We start from the raw sequence: 16,105 nt of genomic DNA, 5'->3' as shown, positions 1-16,105 counted from the left end.
TTGAGACTAAGTAAATTCTATTGTTTGTTGGTAACTCACAACATGTCTAACTTCACACCATCAATATCAGTGTTTAAACCTTTCACTGAACTGTCGAACAGATCCATCTACTGTGCTCGTTGTGACTGAACTCACCAGCATCTATCTTCACGCTGGAGCCAGTGTTATTCAGTTATTCTCATGATACAATAACCAAAGCTCCAGAACAGCTACCAAATGGAGATTGAGGGGAATAGATCATTTGTAGCAATGTCTTAAGGTCTTAAGGTCTTGTTCCTTTAGTTTGTAGTGCAGCTTTTACCACACAGACCGGAGGGACCTAATTGTTAAAACATGGAAAGCAGCAACAAAACATCTGCTTGAAAGGATTGTTTTTATCAGATGTCATCGCTCTGTCCAGCTTGACCGCGGCATCCTGAACGGTCACTTCGGTATTTTGAACGTTTTTCTGGATGTTGTCGACGGCTAACCCCTGCTCCTCTGTGAGCACAGCCACGTCCAGAAACAGCTCCTGGATCCCCTGGATCCTCTTCTCCAGCTCCAGCAGCTCCTCGTGTCGGCCCTCGATCTGCAGGAAGGCCGAGTGAGCCGTTTTGCCCTCCACCTGGGCGCTGAACACGTTCAACTCCCCGCTCTCCATCATCTCCTCCAGCTCCTCCGCGCCGACCTCCTTGTCCATCACCTCCATCTGCCTCCGGATCTGCCGTTTGCAGGCCTCCCTGTGGCTCATCTCGGTGTCGTTGTAGTTGCACATCGCCTCCCGCAGAGCGTTGCTGAGACACTGGTACTGTGTTTGAGCAACGCGTGCTGCGGGGTCAAAGGTGCCACGCTGGGCCTCCAGTTCCCCTCTGAGAGCGTTCATCATGTGCAGCCGCTGCAGCACAGCCTCTCCCCTGCGTTTAACATCCACCCCGATTGCATTGGCGTCCCGCTTTGACGCCAGGGGGCACGAGGTCTTGTTCAAGGACCGGCAGTTCACATCTTTCAGCTCGCTGACGTCGCTCTGGATCTGCTGGATCTCCAGACGTATCTGTAGGGCCTCCTGCAGGACGCCGTCCAGGTCCAGGTCCTGGTCAGGATGCGATACGGCCGCATGCTCTGACAAATGGTCCAGCTCCACTGTGCTGAAACACTCAGAGTCAGTCTGCACCTGATGGAGGTGACTCAGCCTGTCTCTCATGGCTGAAAGGAAAAATGACAACAAGAGAAAAAGATTTAGATTTAGTCATGTTGATTCGAGAATCTCTCCGTCATGTTTGTAAACTAGAGCAGTGATTCCGAGGCTGGGAGTTAAGACTGTGAAGGGTCATCATTTAAATTGGAGAGAAAAACACTAAAAAGATTTACAAACTAAAGCACAGACGTAAAATAACAAGCAAGCTTGTACTTGTTCTGGTGTTGAATGTTTCCTGAGCACGATTGAAGACGTCTAACAGGCCCGGACTCAGTCGAGCACATACCAATCAAAAGCTTCCGTCATCAATGTGTGAAGCAGCTGAGAGCATTTTCTACTTCTTCGGTATCGTGCAATCTTAGATGACTGCGCGTGATCGGCCAGGACATTTAATCTCCTTTCAGGACTTACCAAACAAGTTTTAAAGCAGCAAATGTGTGTAATCTGCTTTTAAGTAAGTGGAGATACTCAGTATTTTAACACAAAGCAGTCATGAACCAGTGGCACAAGTCTGGTTTGTTGATTTTTACAATCATCTAATTGACGCTTTTCCACAAGAGTCAGTGTAAAGAGGCCTCGTTTTAAGGTTTTCTTGCTTGAACTGTATTTTCAGTTCAGATTTTCTAACATTAAAAAATGCCGTCTCAGGCTAACTTGTCAAAATATGGAATATGTGAACTTATAATGAGAGAATTAACATACCTTTCTCTTATGGGAGTTTGTTGTCTGTAGATGCAGTTTGCGGTCTCTTCAGGCTGATCATTCAAAATATACAACAATAGTTAAGCCGTTCAGCGTGGCGACTGTTAAGAGAGAAAGTTTTCTTTAAAATGTCACCATCATCTCTTCTACACCTGTTTAAGAGGAAATGTTTTCAGAAACAAAACTTTCTGCATTCCTGTTGTGTCACATGGAGACATGCAGTGACGTACAGTAAGGTGAAGCCAAGCCTCTTAAATATGTATCATAAAGATGATGACTGATGTATTTTGTGTTTACATTTTTCTATATTCTCAGGGCATCTGTCACCTAAGTGCTTTTTTAAATGTCTAATAAGGCAATAAAGTGTTGTGAAAAGAGACTAATGTTGGGCTCAAGATCTCTAAAAAGCAAACAAAAGCAGATATGATCAACAGAAGTCACTGACAGCAGAAGAAAACTAAAGAGGAAGTATTTCAGATAAGTTATCTTCCAAAGAGGTGTGACTGAAGTGTTCATGCGTGATAACAAGTGATGAAGTCTCGCAGAAGCACAACCTTTCCTTTCAGTTTCATGAAATGTAATCTGAAGTTCTCGTTCTCATACTGCCCGCTGTGAAACCACCAACTGTCAGGTGATGACAAGTCATTCAGCCAGAAAAAGAAGTGTATTTAAAGAAAATCTATTTTTCCAGTTGATGCGTAGGAAGGTGTGTGAGAAGTCATTTCCACAGCATTGGTTTGCATGTGATTAGTCATTTCCACCGGCCTCCAGTGAGTTTGAGTCACAGTGGCTTTGTTTCCCAGAGGGTGTTGATGTATCACTCAGCTGTGGATGAACACCAGCGTCTGAAAGGTGATTCCGAAAAGGAACAAAAGACTCCATGAATGAGGCTAAAATAGCCCTTTAAACACAGTGTAAAGTCCTTCTGTTTCACTTGTCCCCCTCTGGTGGGAATCAGCTCAAGACTTGGCATGTTCAGTTTATCCAATTTTCTACTTTTCCACTTTTATAGATATATTTTTGTAATTTTCTTCTCAATCCACAACACTGAACAAAGTTAAGGTTCTTTGGTAAAACCACTAAATCAGACGGTGCTTGTATTGTTCTCCTTCTACTTTAAAACTGAGTCTTTATTTTGTCCAGCAGATGTCAGTGGTACAACAGTACTTTCTGTGACATGCAGTTCGTGAACTTTGAGTTCATCTTAAAGTCTGAGAAGCAAGGCTGTTCAGGAGGGAATGTCTCATGACCTGGCTGGTAGTTAAGAAATAACTCTCTGGTGGTGTTTGCACAATATTTACATGCGTTTGTGTAACAAATCAAAGCAGCACGAGTCTGAAGGCCATTAAAGGCGAGTTCAATTCAAATGATCGTCGTATGAACCGACATGTAGAAAGTGAATTGAAAAACCAAAAGGTTTAAAAACAATATGTGGAATTGATACTTCCATTCATTACATATTTCTGAACCTTTTGTTTAATACAAAGACAATGATTAACTAAAACTAAATATGTGTTGATGTAAAATATGTTAGAAACAAGCAAACCACTGTTCTAAACCAGGAGAGAAAGTCACAGAACGTGACTTTCAGTCAGCTTCAACATCTTTTGGATTTTCCTTTAAAGCACTTCTCTCTCCAGCGCCAACACAACCTGAACAACATTACCAGCTTCAAGTTCACTTTTAAATTATTTTCAGTCAGCTGCTTCTGATTTGAGCAGCGTGCTATTTATCATCAAACGGAGCTGCGTGCGTTTCAGAATTGGAACTGAACAAGTCATGAGGGGAAATCTAAACTTGTGTCTCGTATCAGAGGCTCAGAACCAGATTGAGGTACAACAATGAAAACGCTTCATTGTGAATGTTTCCTTCACTGAGGGATTGTAAATCTGCTAAACAAAAGGACTAAAGTCTATTTTTGCCTTCGACATTCCTCCTCCGTGTAACTACGCCGCTGTAATTGCTTTGCAGATGCTTCTGTGGAGACAAAAGTTGAAAATATATATTCTTTAGCAAGTGTGTCACCAAAAAAACAAAAAAAAAAACACATTGAATTATATATTGAAGGTTATACTGCAGAGAGCGATATCTCCTCCTCACACTCATTTGATGATCCAATTATGAACCTGCTAAATGAAACATATTGTTGGAGTAATTATAAATGAAGTGGATTATTAAGTAAACAAAAGGAAATATGTATCAACCGATCTATCTCGCTGGTGTCCCCTTTGAGAGTTATTTAAAGTAATTGATGTCTTCATAGCTGTCGTCTGTTATTCTAAGATGATTATCTCTGTAACACAGCATGCGTAACGTCATTTGTAAGACTTCCTTGGTTTTGTTTCCGTTGAAACAAATAGATTTTGTTCTCAAACACAAACAACTGCAAAAACATAGAAAGAAAACTAAAACTACAAGATCAAACCTCTGCTGACGTTTACGTTTTCTATTCCGACTTTAAGTGCAGCACAAGACATTTTAGCTGAGCATAAAAAAACAGACTCATTCATCAAGTTTGAATTTCAGCCGTACACATACATTTGATATCCTGAAATCACCCGGCACAAATGAAATGATATGGCATCAGGCCTCCGGAGTTAGGCTGTCAGGTTACTGCAATCAGTGAAGAAAACATCAGCTGTTTCCAGTTAAACAATGTTGTGACTCTAATTGATTCAACTTATTGGCTTCAGACTGAGATTCACATGAAAGCATGCAGTGTCTCAGAGCACCTGACCCAATTAACATGAATGTCTGTCATGAGTTCAGGGATGTTTTCTCCTCTGATACTTCTGAAGCTCTCGCGTTGTTCAACTGAGGCGACACGTGGTGTTTTCAGGTTGACCTGTCAAAGAAGCCACTGCTGGTATACTGCAGCACAGAAGGACTGTGACGTTTAACCGTTCTGACAGTTAACTGAGCAAAACCTGAAGTGAGTTGGCGCAGCTCTATCTATGGCCTTCGCGTCTTTGTCTTTGCTCTAAAGCTGTCTGGAAACCAAAACTCAAAATAACACCAGAAAGAGATTTTAAATGGTTTATGAACTTATTTTTCTCTGCAACCAAATTATGTTTGACAAAATGAAATTGGGGCACTCAAAGGGACAAATACTCAGGGTGACAAATGAAAAGAAAAACATGACGATGAGTTAGTGATTAATATGCTGCAGCCTTTACAGTCACATCTCAACACCACTGAAAACCTATGAAGAAATGCACTGACGTGTACAGCCTCTCTTCACTACTGCTTTAAACTGTCAACCATCTCCATCTACAAAATGAACACGTTGATTCAATAATACATTGTGTCTCAATTCAATCACTTTTCGACACTGAAAGAATAAAGGTCTATAATAAGCCTGACATTTCGATATCGAATTTAACAATAAATATTCCAACTCATAAAAGTACATGTTTATAATATTGGAATCGGGGGACTTTTCAAGAACCACTGAACAACCGCATGTGATGCCAAGAGAGTTGTTTGAGAAGCCTGAAAAATCATTTCAGCATGACTAACAGCAGAAGCATCACACACACGATGCCGCCTGATGTCTCATGTATCAAACAATCGTTCTTTGGGAAAACAAATTATCTTCAACTTTCAATATTTCCCAACGTGTGTCCTAAAATGACCTGTAAAAAACTTCTTTTTTTTTTAATATGCAAAGAGTCCTGTTGTCAATACTACAGAACATTACAGAAGTGGCTCAAATATTATACTGTATAAGGTTTTCATTGTCAAAATACAACAACTGGTTTATTTAGAAACATTAAAGAACAGTTCACAGATTTGATATATAAACATTTTTGGCACCGCTTTCTGATAATGCACCCTTTATAAACAGCTCAAACACAACCGCTGAATAAAATACAACCTTATTGAAGACAACAGATGTCCCAGTAACATAATAAACACATTAATGTAAGAGGTGAGGACTGATGGATCAAGATCCATCAGCATCATAAGCAACCAATCGTCCCTGTTATGAGCTGACATGTCAGTCCTCATTAAGAAAATCGCTTGCTCACCTTTTGGACTATAAGCTCCAACTTCCCCCTAAAAGTTGCACATTGACCTGAAAGGTTTTAGATACTGATGAATAATATGAATTATGTGCATGAAAGAAACAAAATGAGAATGAGATGGATAACTTTATTAATAATCAAGACGTTCTATTTCACATTACTTCAGTATGCAGTTTGTTTATGACTTTTAATCACATAAACTGAAAATGGGGGATGCAATTGTTCCCAGTCAGGCAACAGTGCAGTTCATGTTATGTATGAAAATCACTGCGTCTTTTTTAATAACAAATGGTCAAAAATAAAAATGAGAAACTGCTACACAGAGGGTTTTGCAGCCGAGCCTCTCTTTTAAAGTCTGTTTGCATCAACCTCTGATGCGGCTGTTCACTTCCAAAGAAGATATCTTTACAGACCTTTAACATACTTCATATTTCACAGGACTCTAACTTCATGCATATCTGCTCTCTGGGGTGGACGTGTTTAGCGGTGCAGGTCCGCGCTTGTTGCTCGGACATCCGCTCCAGTCATCTGAGGACGCGATGTGTTTTCTCTGCAGGTTTTTTTTTTTTTTCCTCTTCCTTTTTTGATGCAGCGGGAGGCGTGCCGGGCCGAGCCGGGCCGGACCAGGCTCGGCCCCATAGGCTTCATGTGATCCGGCAGGGAGGCGTTTGGTTATAAAATACTTTTTCAACATCCAGCTTGCATTTGAGAGCTGACCGTCTCTCGTGGAGCTACCGGATTGCAAATTTCTTTTTTCTTTTTCCGGTGCGCATTTTGGGATATTTCCATCACTTGTGCGGCTCGTTCCGGACAGTGACGCGCTGCAGTTCCGATAATGGGAGACGCTCAGTCTGCGCAACGGGAGGGCGAGAAGGATGCAGCGGATGAGGAGGAGAGCGGAAAGGTGGATGATGCTCAGACTGAGCAGAATATCGAAGACAAGGTATCATCTTATTTCAGACAGATCCAGATTGTTGACATAGTGCAGATAACTAATGCCAGACTTTAAACTTATCTATAATGATTTATTTTTTTATCCTCATCGATGCATTTCCAGTAGCAGCACATTTTGTGGTATAAAGAAAGCCTCGTCATGTTACATAAAAACGCTGAGGCTGGAATTTATTGTTGTTGTCAGGAAGGACAGTGCAGGGGCTGCTTGCCAACACATTCATTAACCTCAAGAAGAAGAAAAAAAGTCCTTGTCCCATTTTAATGAATGTCATCGAACACATCAAGCTCACTTTATCCATGGTGCAGAATGGAGTCATTACCACCACTTTCTTCCTGGTTAAGTTGTTGAGTGTCCTCCTTGTCTGTTTTTGTCAGAGCTCGGGATCTGTCCCATTGCTTTGGTAGTTTGAGACTCTATAGGAGCCATTAGTGGATTCTGAAACCCCTGCTTTCACTGTTTCATTGATTCAGCAAAGGCTTGCATTTAGATGAAAGGAAACAATGTGGAGGAATAATGACCTTTCATTCGGGACCTGAGTAAAGCCCAGGAGAGAGATGGAATTTCCCCTTTGCTGCACTCAGCGGAAAACAACATTGATTATTTGTGTACTACATCATCCCTTGGTCGTGGAGAGCAGGAAGTTAATTAGACAGCACTGTATGTGTGCATGAAAATAGTTATTAATGTCTTATGAGCTATAATCATAAGTTTGTGTTGATTTAATGGCATGCTTTAACCTTTGTGACTTGGGTGATTACATGTTTGGATGGAATAAGTGGCTAACGTATGCCTCTGTCACAAGTGATCATTTCATCTTGAATAAAGTCAAATAACTCTAGTTTTTAAGAATAAGTATAAACTTTTTTTTTTTAAAGCAACATTATTTTACCAATGCCATGTTGTCTTTAGTTTAATTAAGAACTATTATCAGATTTTTTCTTTTCCGAATAAATACTTTATTCTTGAAGTAAAGTCCACTCAGAGGCAATTAATCATTCTGCTTCATGGCAGACTGAAAACAAAGCGCTGCCTGTTCACAGCCCCTAATATGGGCGAGACTGGAAAATCAGCTCACAGCCATCCATAATCATATTATGTGCTGTTTCAATTCAGAGTGTATACTGTTGTTATCGCTACACTTATAGGAGAGTATAAGCTGGTTTTTGGTTCACCCAGAACATTTTACTTCGGCTACATTATAATGTTTAAAAATGTTTATCACGTTTGAAAAAGGGAATGGTGGCTTCAAAGGCCGCTGTATGCCACCAAAAGACCTATAGCTGATTCATCAAAAATATTACACACAAAGAGTGTTCATCACTTTTCTGTGTGTATCATGATGTGACAAAACGTGTAAAAAAAAACACATTGGAAATGAATCTAGTGTATTAATGTCCAACAAAGTCGTAGCAGGAATTAGCAGGTGCCGTAGGACCGTACAGCTATTTGTATAGTTGTATAGTTGCTTAATTATTGTGTTTCTCAAGGCAAAGAACACATTTCTTGTTCTCTTTCCCCTGCTCAGACTTTACCCGCTAATCTGGCTCAAGGATTTGAGATTTGGACAATTAGGGTTGTTTAACTGTAAGACTACCGTCACATCAACACAACATGGACTGGACTGTGTTAAATAGGGCTTTGGAACCAGTTAATCAAAGATTGAAATTGTTTGTTTCATATAAGTGCAAAGTCTAACGGACAGTTTTATTCTCTTGCTTTGTTTTAACTGAAACCAGTGATTTTGAAATGACTATTACAAAACAAGGAAATGTTTAAAATGGACTTCTAAAAGACAGGAAATTGTTTGATTGTCTGGTTTACATACAAGAGCAAGGGTACATTGTACGTTCTAAGTTTTATGTTTCGTTTCAGCCTCTCAAAAACAAAGGGCAGATCTCTGAGATCAATGGAAAAGCAGGCAGCTCTACAGCAGAAGTCAATGGTCACTGTGAGGATGAGCTCGCTGCAGAGGGTAGGTGCTCTAACACTATTACTGCTTATTGAAGGGCAATGTCAGCATAATTTCAACGGACGCATAACTTGTTGGATTTCATCTTCGTCATCATTCTTTTACAGTTCTTGCAATCCAAGTATTTAATAATTCATTTATTTCCTGGTTTAGCTGTCCTTTCACCAGACGAAGATGTTTCACAAACAGAAACGTCATTTAAAGAAGAAACACCATTAGAAGATGTTGAAATAAATGAAAAGGAATCACCTAATGAAGCTGATGCTAATGAAGATATACCCCTAGAAATGACTGACATGAATGCAAAGCAGAATCACATCAATGAAAGTTTTAAGAGATTTTTCAGTAACATTGGTTTGAAACTGACAGTAAAGAGGGGCTCAGGTGAAATCCCAACAGATGTGACCAATGATACTAACAAAGAAGAAGCAAACACACCAGAAGACATTGAAGATACCACAAAGGAAACCACAAGTGAGAATGCTGAACAGAATACTGATGTGAACATAGCACAGGAGACATACGATAATGATTCAACAACATGTCCAACCCTGACAGACGTTACATCGGATGATGTTCTTGAAAATCTAGAGGAGAAGGCAACAGAAACCAAAGTAGAGGTTGAATCTGATTATGCAGATGCAGCGATGACTTCACCTCTAGGAGAAGATGTAAACCAGGAGACCACAACTGAAGAAGAGCCACGTTCCACATCGCCATCTAGTCCTGAAGAAGAAGTTGTCGTATCTCCAATTAAAAGATTTTTTGCGACTGGAATCTTTTCTGGACTACGGAAGAAAAAGAAACCTGCAGAAGATGAGACCACTGACAATATAAACAAAAAGGAAGTCGTAGAGAAGCCAGAACAAACTGCACAAGACCAACATCAGGATAAAGAGGACATTAGTCTAGGTGTTGAGGCAGCTGCAGTTGAGACAGAACATGAGAAAAATAAACTAAAAGGGGATATCTGGTCTGCAGCTCAGATGATGGATGCATACCCATCAATGATTATTGTCACTGAGCCTGAAGTTCTGAGTTCTCAAGAGAAGGACAAAGTTCAAGCAAGTCCTCTGAGAAGGCTGTTGTCAGGATCTAGTTTAAAGAAACTATCCAAAAAGCAAAGAAGCCGGAAATCAAGTGATGCAAAATTGTCAGACTCTGGAGAACATGTTTCAGATCAGCTCCTATCATCTACTGAGAAAGCTGAGAATCAGAAAGAAGAAGGCTGTGCACAACCCCCTATAGAGACAGCAGGGGAGGAGGATGGTGCATGGGCTTCCTTCAAAAAACTTGTGACTCCGAAAAAGCGCATGAAAAAATCCTCCTTAAGTAGTGAAGAGACACAAATCCCAGGTTCAGTAGGAGAACCAAAACCAAGCGAAGGAGGGCAAATATCAGATCACAGCACAGAAGAAGGCAAAAAACGAAAAGACTCATCTGTTTCATGGGAATCTGTTTTGTGTAGATCAGGAAGGAGAAGAATCCGAAAAATGTCAGACTCTGAGGATGAAACACCTCAAATTGATAATGATATGAACAAGCAAGACGGTGGATCTAAACATAGTGCAGAATCAGCCCTAGGAAATGAGGTTGATGAAATGTTAGCCTATTCACCCAAACAAGCAGGAAGCCCTTCAGAGGGTGATGGAGTGTCAACATGGCAATCACTGAAAAGACTTGTCACCCCTAAAAGGAAAGCCAAGGATGACGAAGAAAGCAAAGACAATGTACAATCTGATAGTGAAGTAACTCAAGATGAGTCCTCGTTTTCAATAAAGAAGCTCCTTCCAGGACTAAAAAAGAGAAAGTCTGCCGAAAAGCAGGACCAAGTATCTTCAGATGAGGCTGATAGGGAAGCAGCTTCGGGCGACGAAGACTCTGACACACCAGCTGTGGTTCCACTGTCTGAGTTTGATACAGTTGAGACAGAAGTTCACATACAAACACAGGCAGACGTAGAAAGTCATATACCCAAAGAAGCAGACTTTGAACTCCAGCAGGACCTCCTTGATCCAATGGCTGAACCAGTCCTACCTAGTGACAATCTGCAAACTGAAGCAAAGAAAGTCCAAGGCAATAATGATGCTTTAGAGAATCAGGCAACTACAACCCCTGCTACGGATGAAAAACCTGATGATCTTACAGAATCAATCAGTCAACAACAACTCAGTGACATTCCAGAAGAGGCCACTCCAGCTTCAGTCACAGAGGAGGCAGCTAGAGATGACACCATAGCAGAGGACCTGATAGAGATCACATCTGAGGCCATTACTGCACCAGAACATTTAGATATTACCCTGTCAGATGAAACTGAGATGATCTCTGCAGTGTCCCAGTTATCTTTAGAGTCTTCAAAAACGTCCGGCAACACAACACCAGTTCCAGCAGAATATGTTGTTATGGAAACGGATGCGCTTCTGTACCAGGTTGTTGAAACCATCTCCATAAGTCCAGAGGCAGTTCCAGTCTGTTCATATGAGTTAAGATCTGAAAGAACAGTATTTTCTGTCTCACATGAAATAGTGGAAACATTTGAAAAGGACGAGCCAACAATTCTGGAATTACACAGAAGGTCAGATGCTACTATAATTAACACAGGCCTAAAGGTTAAAGAACTGGACGCAAATAATGAACTTGCAGCCACCATCCAAATAGAAAACATATTTGAAGTCAATGACTCTGTTTCCACAGAGATTTTATCTGAAGTTCCTACAGAGGAGTTTGACACGGCTGAAATCGCTGAAGATGAAGTACAAAAGGCTGATGTTAGACATCCAGAAGACAGCATAACCGAATTAGAAAGTATTGATGAGAGCTGTTATCTGGTGGAATGCCTATCGGAGGTTAATGCGACTGGGTCTACAAATAAATTAGCTGAAGGGGACGAAATTGCCCAAGATAAAGGTTCTCTAGTTGAGGCACATCAAACTGAAACAGAGCCCCCAAAACTAGACTCTCAAGAAGCAGACTTGCATGCAACAGTGGCAGATGAAACTAAGGATGGGGCATTGGAGCAGGAGGTCGGATCTGAGGATGACGATCAACAACCAGTAGAGGTGGATCGTTTGCAAGAATTAGCAGATGTACAAGCTCTCACATTGGGTTTAGAAAAGAGGAGTGTTCCATCAATTGAAAAGGACATAATATCAGAGGGCATACCAGCAGGCGAAACAGTTACATTTGAACTCAAAGAGGTGCCGCTAACTGAAGTGAGTGTTGAGCCAGAAAATGAAGATGGACTAGAAACAGATGCTGCCAAACCTGAACACGTTCAAGTACCAGACGCATCAGATGCTGAGCAAGCCTCCACATTAGATTCAGAGGAAGGCAGCATTCAATCACCAAAAGAGGAAGTAAAATCAGAAGACATTCCAACAGCAGAAACAGTTACAGATGAACCCAAACAGTCAGTAAAGATTCTCACTGAAGTCAGTGTTGAGCCAGAAAACAAAGAACTACCAGCGAATGCTATAAAAACTGTTCAAGAACCAGAAGTATTAAAGGATGTTCAAGCACCAACATTAGATTCAGCGGAGGGCAGTGTTCTATCACTTGAAAAAGAGGTGATATCAGAGAACGTTCCAGATGGAGAAACAGATGAAACCAATGAGGAAACAATCCCTCTCACTGAAGCCAATCTTGAGCCAGTGGATGCTTCCAAAACTGGACATGTTCAAGAACCAGAAGTATTAGAAGCTGTTCAAGCAACACAATTAGATTCAAAGAAGGGTAGTGTTCAATCATTTGAAAAAGAAGAAATATCAGATAATGTTCCAAAAGGAGAAACAGTTATAGATGAACCCAAACAGATGGCAGAGGGTCTCACTGACGTCAGCTTTGAGCCAGAAAACAAAGAACTACCAGCGAATGTTATGAAACCTGTTCAAGAACCAGAAGTATTTCAGGCTGTTGAAACACCAACATCAGATTTAGAGGAGGGCAGTGTTCAATCACTTGAAAAAGAGGTGATATCAGAGAACGTTCCAGATGGAGAAACAGTTACTGATGAACCCAACGAGGAAACAATACCTCTCACTGAAGCCAATCTTGAGCCAGTGGATGCTTCCAAAACTGAACATGTTCAAGAACCAGAAGTATTTGAGGCTGTTCAAGCACCAACATTAGATTCAAAGAAGGGTAGTGTTCAATCATTTGAAAAAGAAGAAATATCAGATAATGTTCCAGAAGGAGAAACAGTTACAGATGAACCCAAACAGATGGCAGAGGGTCTCACTGAAGTCAGTATTGAGCCAGAAAACAAAGAACTACCAGCGAATGTTTTGAAAATTGTTCAAGCACCAGATGTAGTAGAGGCTGTTCAAGCACCAACATTATATTCAGAGGAGGGCAGTGTTCAATCACTTGTAAAAGAGCTTATACCAGAGGATGTTCCAGAAGGAGAAACAGTTACTGATGAACCCAAAGAGGAAACAATACCTCCCACTGAAGCCAATCTTGAGCCAGTGGATTCTTCCACAACTGGACATGTTCAAGAACCAGAAGTACTACAAGCTGAGCAAGCAGCCACATTAGATTCAAAGGCGGGAATCCTTTTCTCACTTGAAAAGGAAGTAACATCAGGGGATATTCCAGTAGTGGAAACAGTTACAGATGAACCCAGACAGGAAAATGAAGTTGAGACAGAAGAAAAACTACCAGTAGAAGCTGCCAAAACAGAACATGCCCAAGAACCACAAGTATTACCATTGGATGTAAAAGATCATGTAACTGAAACAAACCCTGATGAAGGGACATCGATGTGTATGCATGCAGTCATAGAAAGTATTGAGGGAGGTAGTGCTCAGGAATTCGAGAAGCAAATATTGTTAGATGACGTTCCTAAACCAAACATTGACAGTGTCATTGCTTCAGTTACAGATGGACTTAAGGGTGAAGGTGTGGCACAACTGGGTTCCTCTTTGGAGAGAGCAAAGGATCAGGAATCAGAGAGTATTACACAAGATGTTGGGGTTGAGCAGGAAGATTGCATACCTGAAGGTGTAGACGAGTTATTAACATTAACAGCAGTTTGTGTATCCTCTGTGAATGAGGAAGAAAGTAATGTGCAGGTACTAGAAAAGACTGTATTAACCGAAGAAAGTCCAGCACCATGTGTAGACAACGCTGCAGTTACAAATGAACCCAAACATGAAGTGCATCTCAGCGCAGGGCAAGTCGACGTTGAGGGAGAAACAGAAAGTACGTTTTCAGGCACTGCTCAACTGACTTCTGCAGTTGAGCATGCCCTAGTGGCGCATGTAGTCATATGTAATATAAAAGATGTCTCAACTGCAATACCTGATGTTTTGATAGAGAAAACATCACCCATTACTGAATTCTCGATAGAAAGAGTCACAAGTGAGCTGCTGTTTGAGGAGGAAGTCGAGACTGCCACAGCATTAGTGAAAGACGATAAGGCTGAGACAGCTGAGGAAGGCAGTATGGTTGTGATGATGCACGTACCATCAGTAGAGTTTGAGGATAATAACATAACTCAAGTACAGGTGGTCAATGATGATATCAAATCAGCTGAAACAATTGTGGACACAGTGGTAGAGGTAGGGGAAACAGAAGTCATAGATGTTTGTCATGAAAATGTTAAAAAGGTAGACAGTCTCTCCGCAACTCCAGAGATTGTAGAGGAATTAATTAATGAGCAAAACAAGGTGACCATTCAAGAAGTCATTCAACATGTAAAGGAAAACTTACCAGAGACAGCACCTGAATCACTGGTTGTCAACTTGGGACAAGAAGGTATTGAACAGCCAGATGCTGTGACCGAAGTGAGTGAGATGGTTAAAAGTGAATCAAATGAAGTTGAGGATCAAAAAGAGATGGCTGATAGTAATGCATCTTTCCATGAAAGACAAGATGAAACGTCTACGGAAATCAGTGCCGTCGCTGCAACTGGACAGCAAGTGACTGAGGATCTGCACACACCTGATGTTACACCATGTTTAGATGTTTCTATCCATGATCAAAAAGACCATTTGGAGGAAAAATCAGAAGCAGGTGTCATAGTAGAAGAGGTCAAATTAAATCAAGTGATTCACAAAGAAACACAAATTACCCAAACTCTGATTGTAACACCTACTAACACTGGATTAGTAGCCCCCGAATACACTGGAGTCATCTCGTCGATAGGTAACGTGGAGTCCCCTTCAAGTCTTTCAATTGAATTCAAACTCAACATACAGTTTGGGCAAGCAAATAAACCAGCTTCCCCACCTACAACAGAGAGATCTGAACCTGTGAAAAAGACAGACGTGTCTGAGGTCGGAGTTCAGGCAGTAGTGGTAGTAGAACCCGTAAGGACAGCCAAACAAATAGAGTTAATGGAGGTCGCTGTTCAGGCTACAGGAACCACAGAACTAGCGACAAACTTAGATTCAAAAGAAAGAGCCGTGGTTACGACTCAACCTGTAGTGCTGGATATCAGCATCCAAGCGATGGAACCAGACGAACAAATCAAATCAACAGAGACAGTAACCTCCAGTGTCCAGGCAACAGAAACAAAAGAACCAGTGAGGCAAACAGAGAAAACAGAAGAGTCCCTGAGTCAGCCAGTACTCTCTGAAGCGTGTGAGCAAGAAACAAAAGAGCCTGCTAAACAAAAAGAGTTGGACCAGGATGTGTGGTTGGATGCTGAGGAAGACATCTACACTCAAGAGAAAACAGAGGCGTGCCTTCTTGAGGTGGAGGAATCTGTTGGACCTCAGACAGAAAGCAAGCAAGAGGCAAAGGCAGGACTTGAACATGAGGTTGAAATGGCTCCTAAATCCAAGACTGAGGAAGAGGAAAGTCAACAGAAAATGCACAAAACAGTAGAAAGATGTGAAACTGATAGCGAAGGTGAAGATTTTGCTGTTGCACCCGAGCATCCTGAAACTGAAACTGCGAGTGTCACAACAATGGAGTGAAATTAATTCTGCTCGACTTCAGTGTCACTAACCGGTAAGCCGATCACTTTACTCTTGTTTTGGTGTAATTTTTGCAAGATTTGTCCCATTATTCAACTCTTTATTCCAGTACACTTATTAAATCATGCATCACATTTAATGGAATTTCCAAATTAATTAATATCTTATTTTTTTTTTTTCAAGGTTGGACAATCAAAAAGGAAGTCCCTCAAGTTTGTAAGAAATTTTCAAAAAGCCACTAAAGAGTAGCGCTGACAGTGGTAGAAGAACTTTACAGGAAACAGCATTCTGCTGCTTTTATTTGACATTTTGTTCAACTTATTATTATCATAATGTGTGCGATTAATGAGAGAG

General features: G+C 41.0%; 2 protein-coding genes across 2 annotated transcripts; one reads left to right on the top strand and one right to left on the bottom strand.

Annotated features, from left to right (window-relative positions):
* Nucleotides 1–215: 215 nt before the first annotated feature.
* LOC142968680 (syntaxin-11-like) lies at nt 216–1,841 on the bottom strand. Its single transcript, XM_076108660.1, has one exon. The coding sequence runs from the start codon at nt 1,178–1,180 to the stop codon at nt 320–322; it is 861 nt and encodes a 286-aa protein (XP_075964775.1). The 5' UTR covers nt 1,181–1,841; the 3' UTR covers nt 216–319.
* A 4,512-nt stretch (nt 1,842–6,353) lies between these two features.
* akap12a (A kinase (PRKA) anchor protein 12a) lies at nt 6,354–15,751 on the top strand. Its single transcript, XM_076108028.1, has 4 exons — nt 6,354–6,847; nt 8,732–8,831; nt 8,982–13,864; nt 13,901–15,751. The coding sequence occupies exons 1-4, from the start codon at nt 6,740–6,742 to the stop codon at nt 15,749–15,751; spliced, it is 6,942 nt and encodes a 2,313-aa protein (XP_075964143.1). The 5' UTR covers nt 6,354–6,739.
* Nucleotides 15,752–16,105: the final 354 nt, after the last annotated feature.

The sequence above is a fragment of the Anarhichas minor genome, unplaced genomic scaffold (assembly GCF_050575085.1).
Source record: "Anarhichas minor isolate MPS153535 unplaced genomic scaffold, ASM5057508v1 ptg000040l, whole genome shotgun sequence".
Lineage (NCBI taxonomy): Eukaryota > Metazoa > Chordata > Actinopteri > Perciformes > Anarhichadidae > Anarhichas > Anarhichas minor.
The sequence above is the reverse complement of the archived record's forward strand: the minus strand, read 5'-3'. Positions and strand labels throughout refer to the sequence as shown.

Bases quoted from the DNA above. Each gene is read 5' to 3' on its own strand.
- LOC142968680 (XM_076108660.1), bottom strand. From the start codon at position 1,180: ATGAGAGACAGGCTGAGTCACCTCCATCAGGTGCAGACTGACTCTGAG.
- akap12a (XM_076108028.1), top strand. From the start codon at position 6,740: ATGGGAGACGCTCAGTCTGCGCAACGGGAGGGCGAGAAGGATGCAGCG. The intron at 6,848-8,731 runs GTATCATCTTAT...GTTTCGTTTCAG, and splicing joins AGCAGAATATCGAAGACAAG to CCTCTCAAAAACAAAGGGCA. The intron at 8,832-8,981 runs GTAGGTGCTCTA...TTCCTGGTTTAG, and splicing joins GGATGAGCTCGCTGCAGAGG to CTGTCCTTTCACCAGACGAA.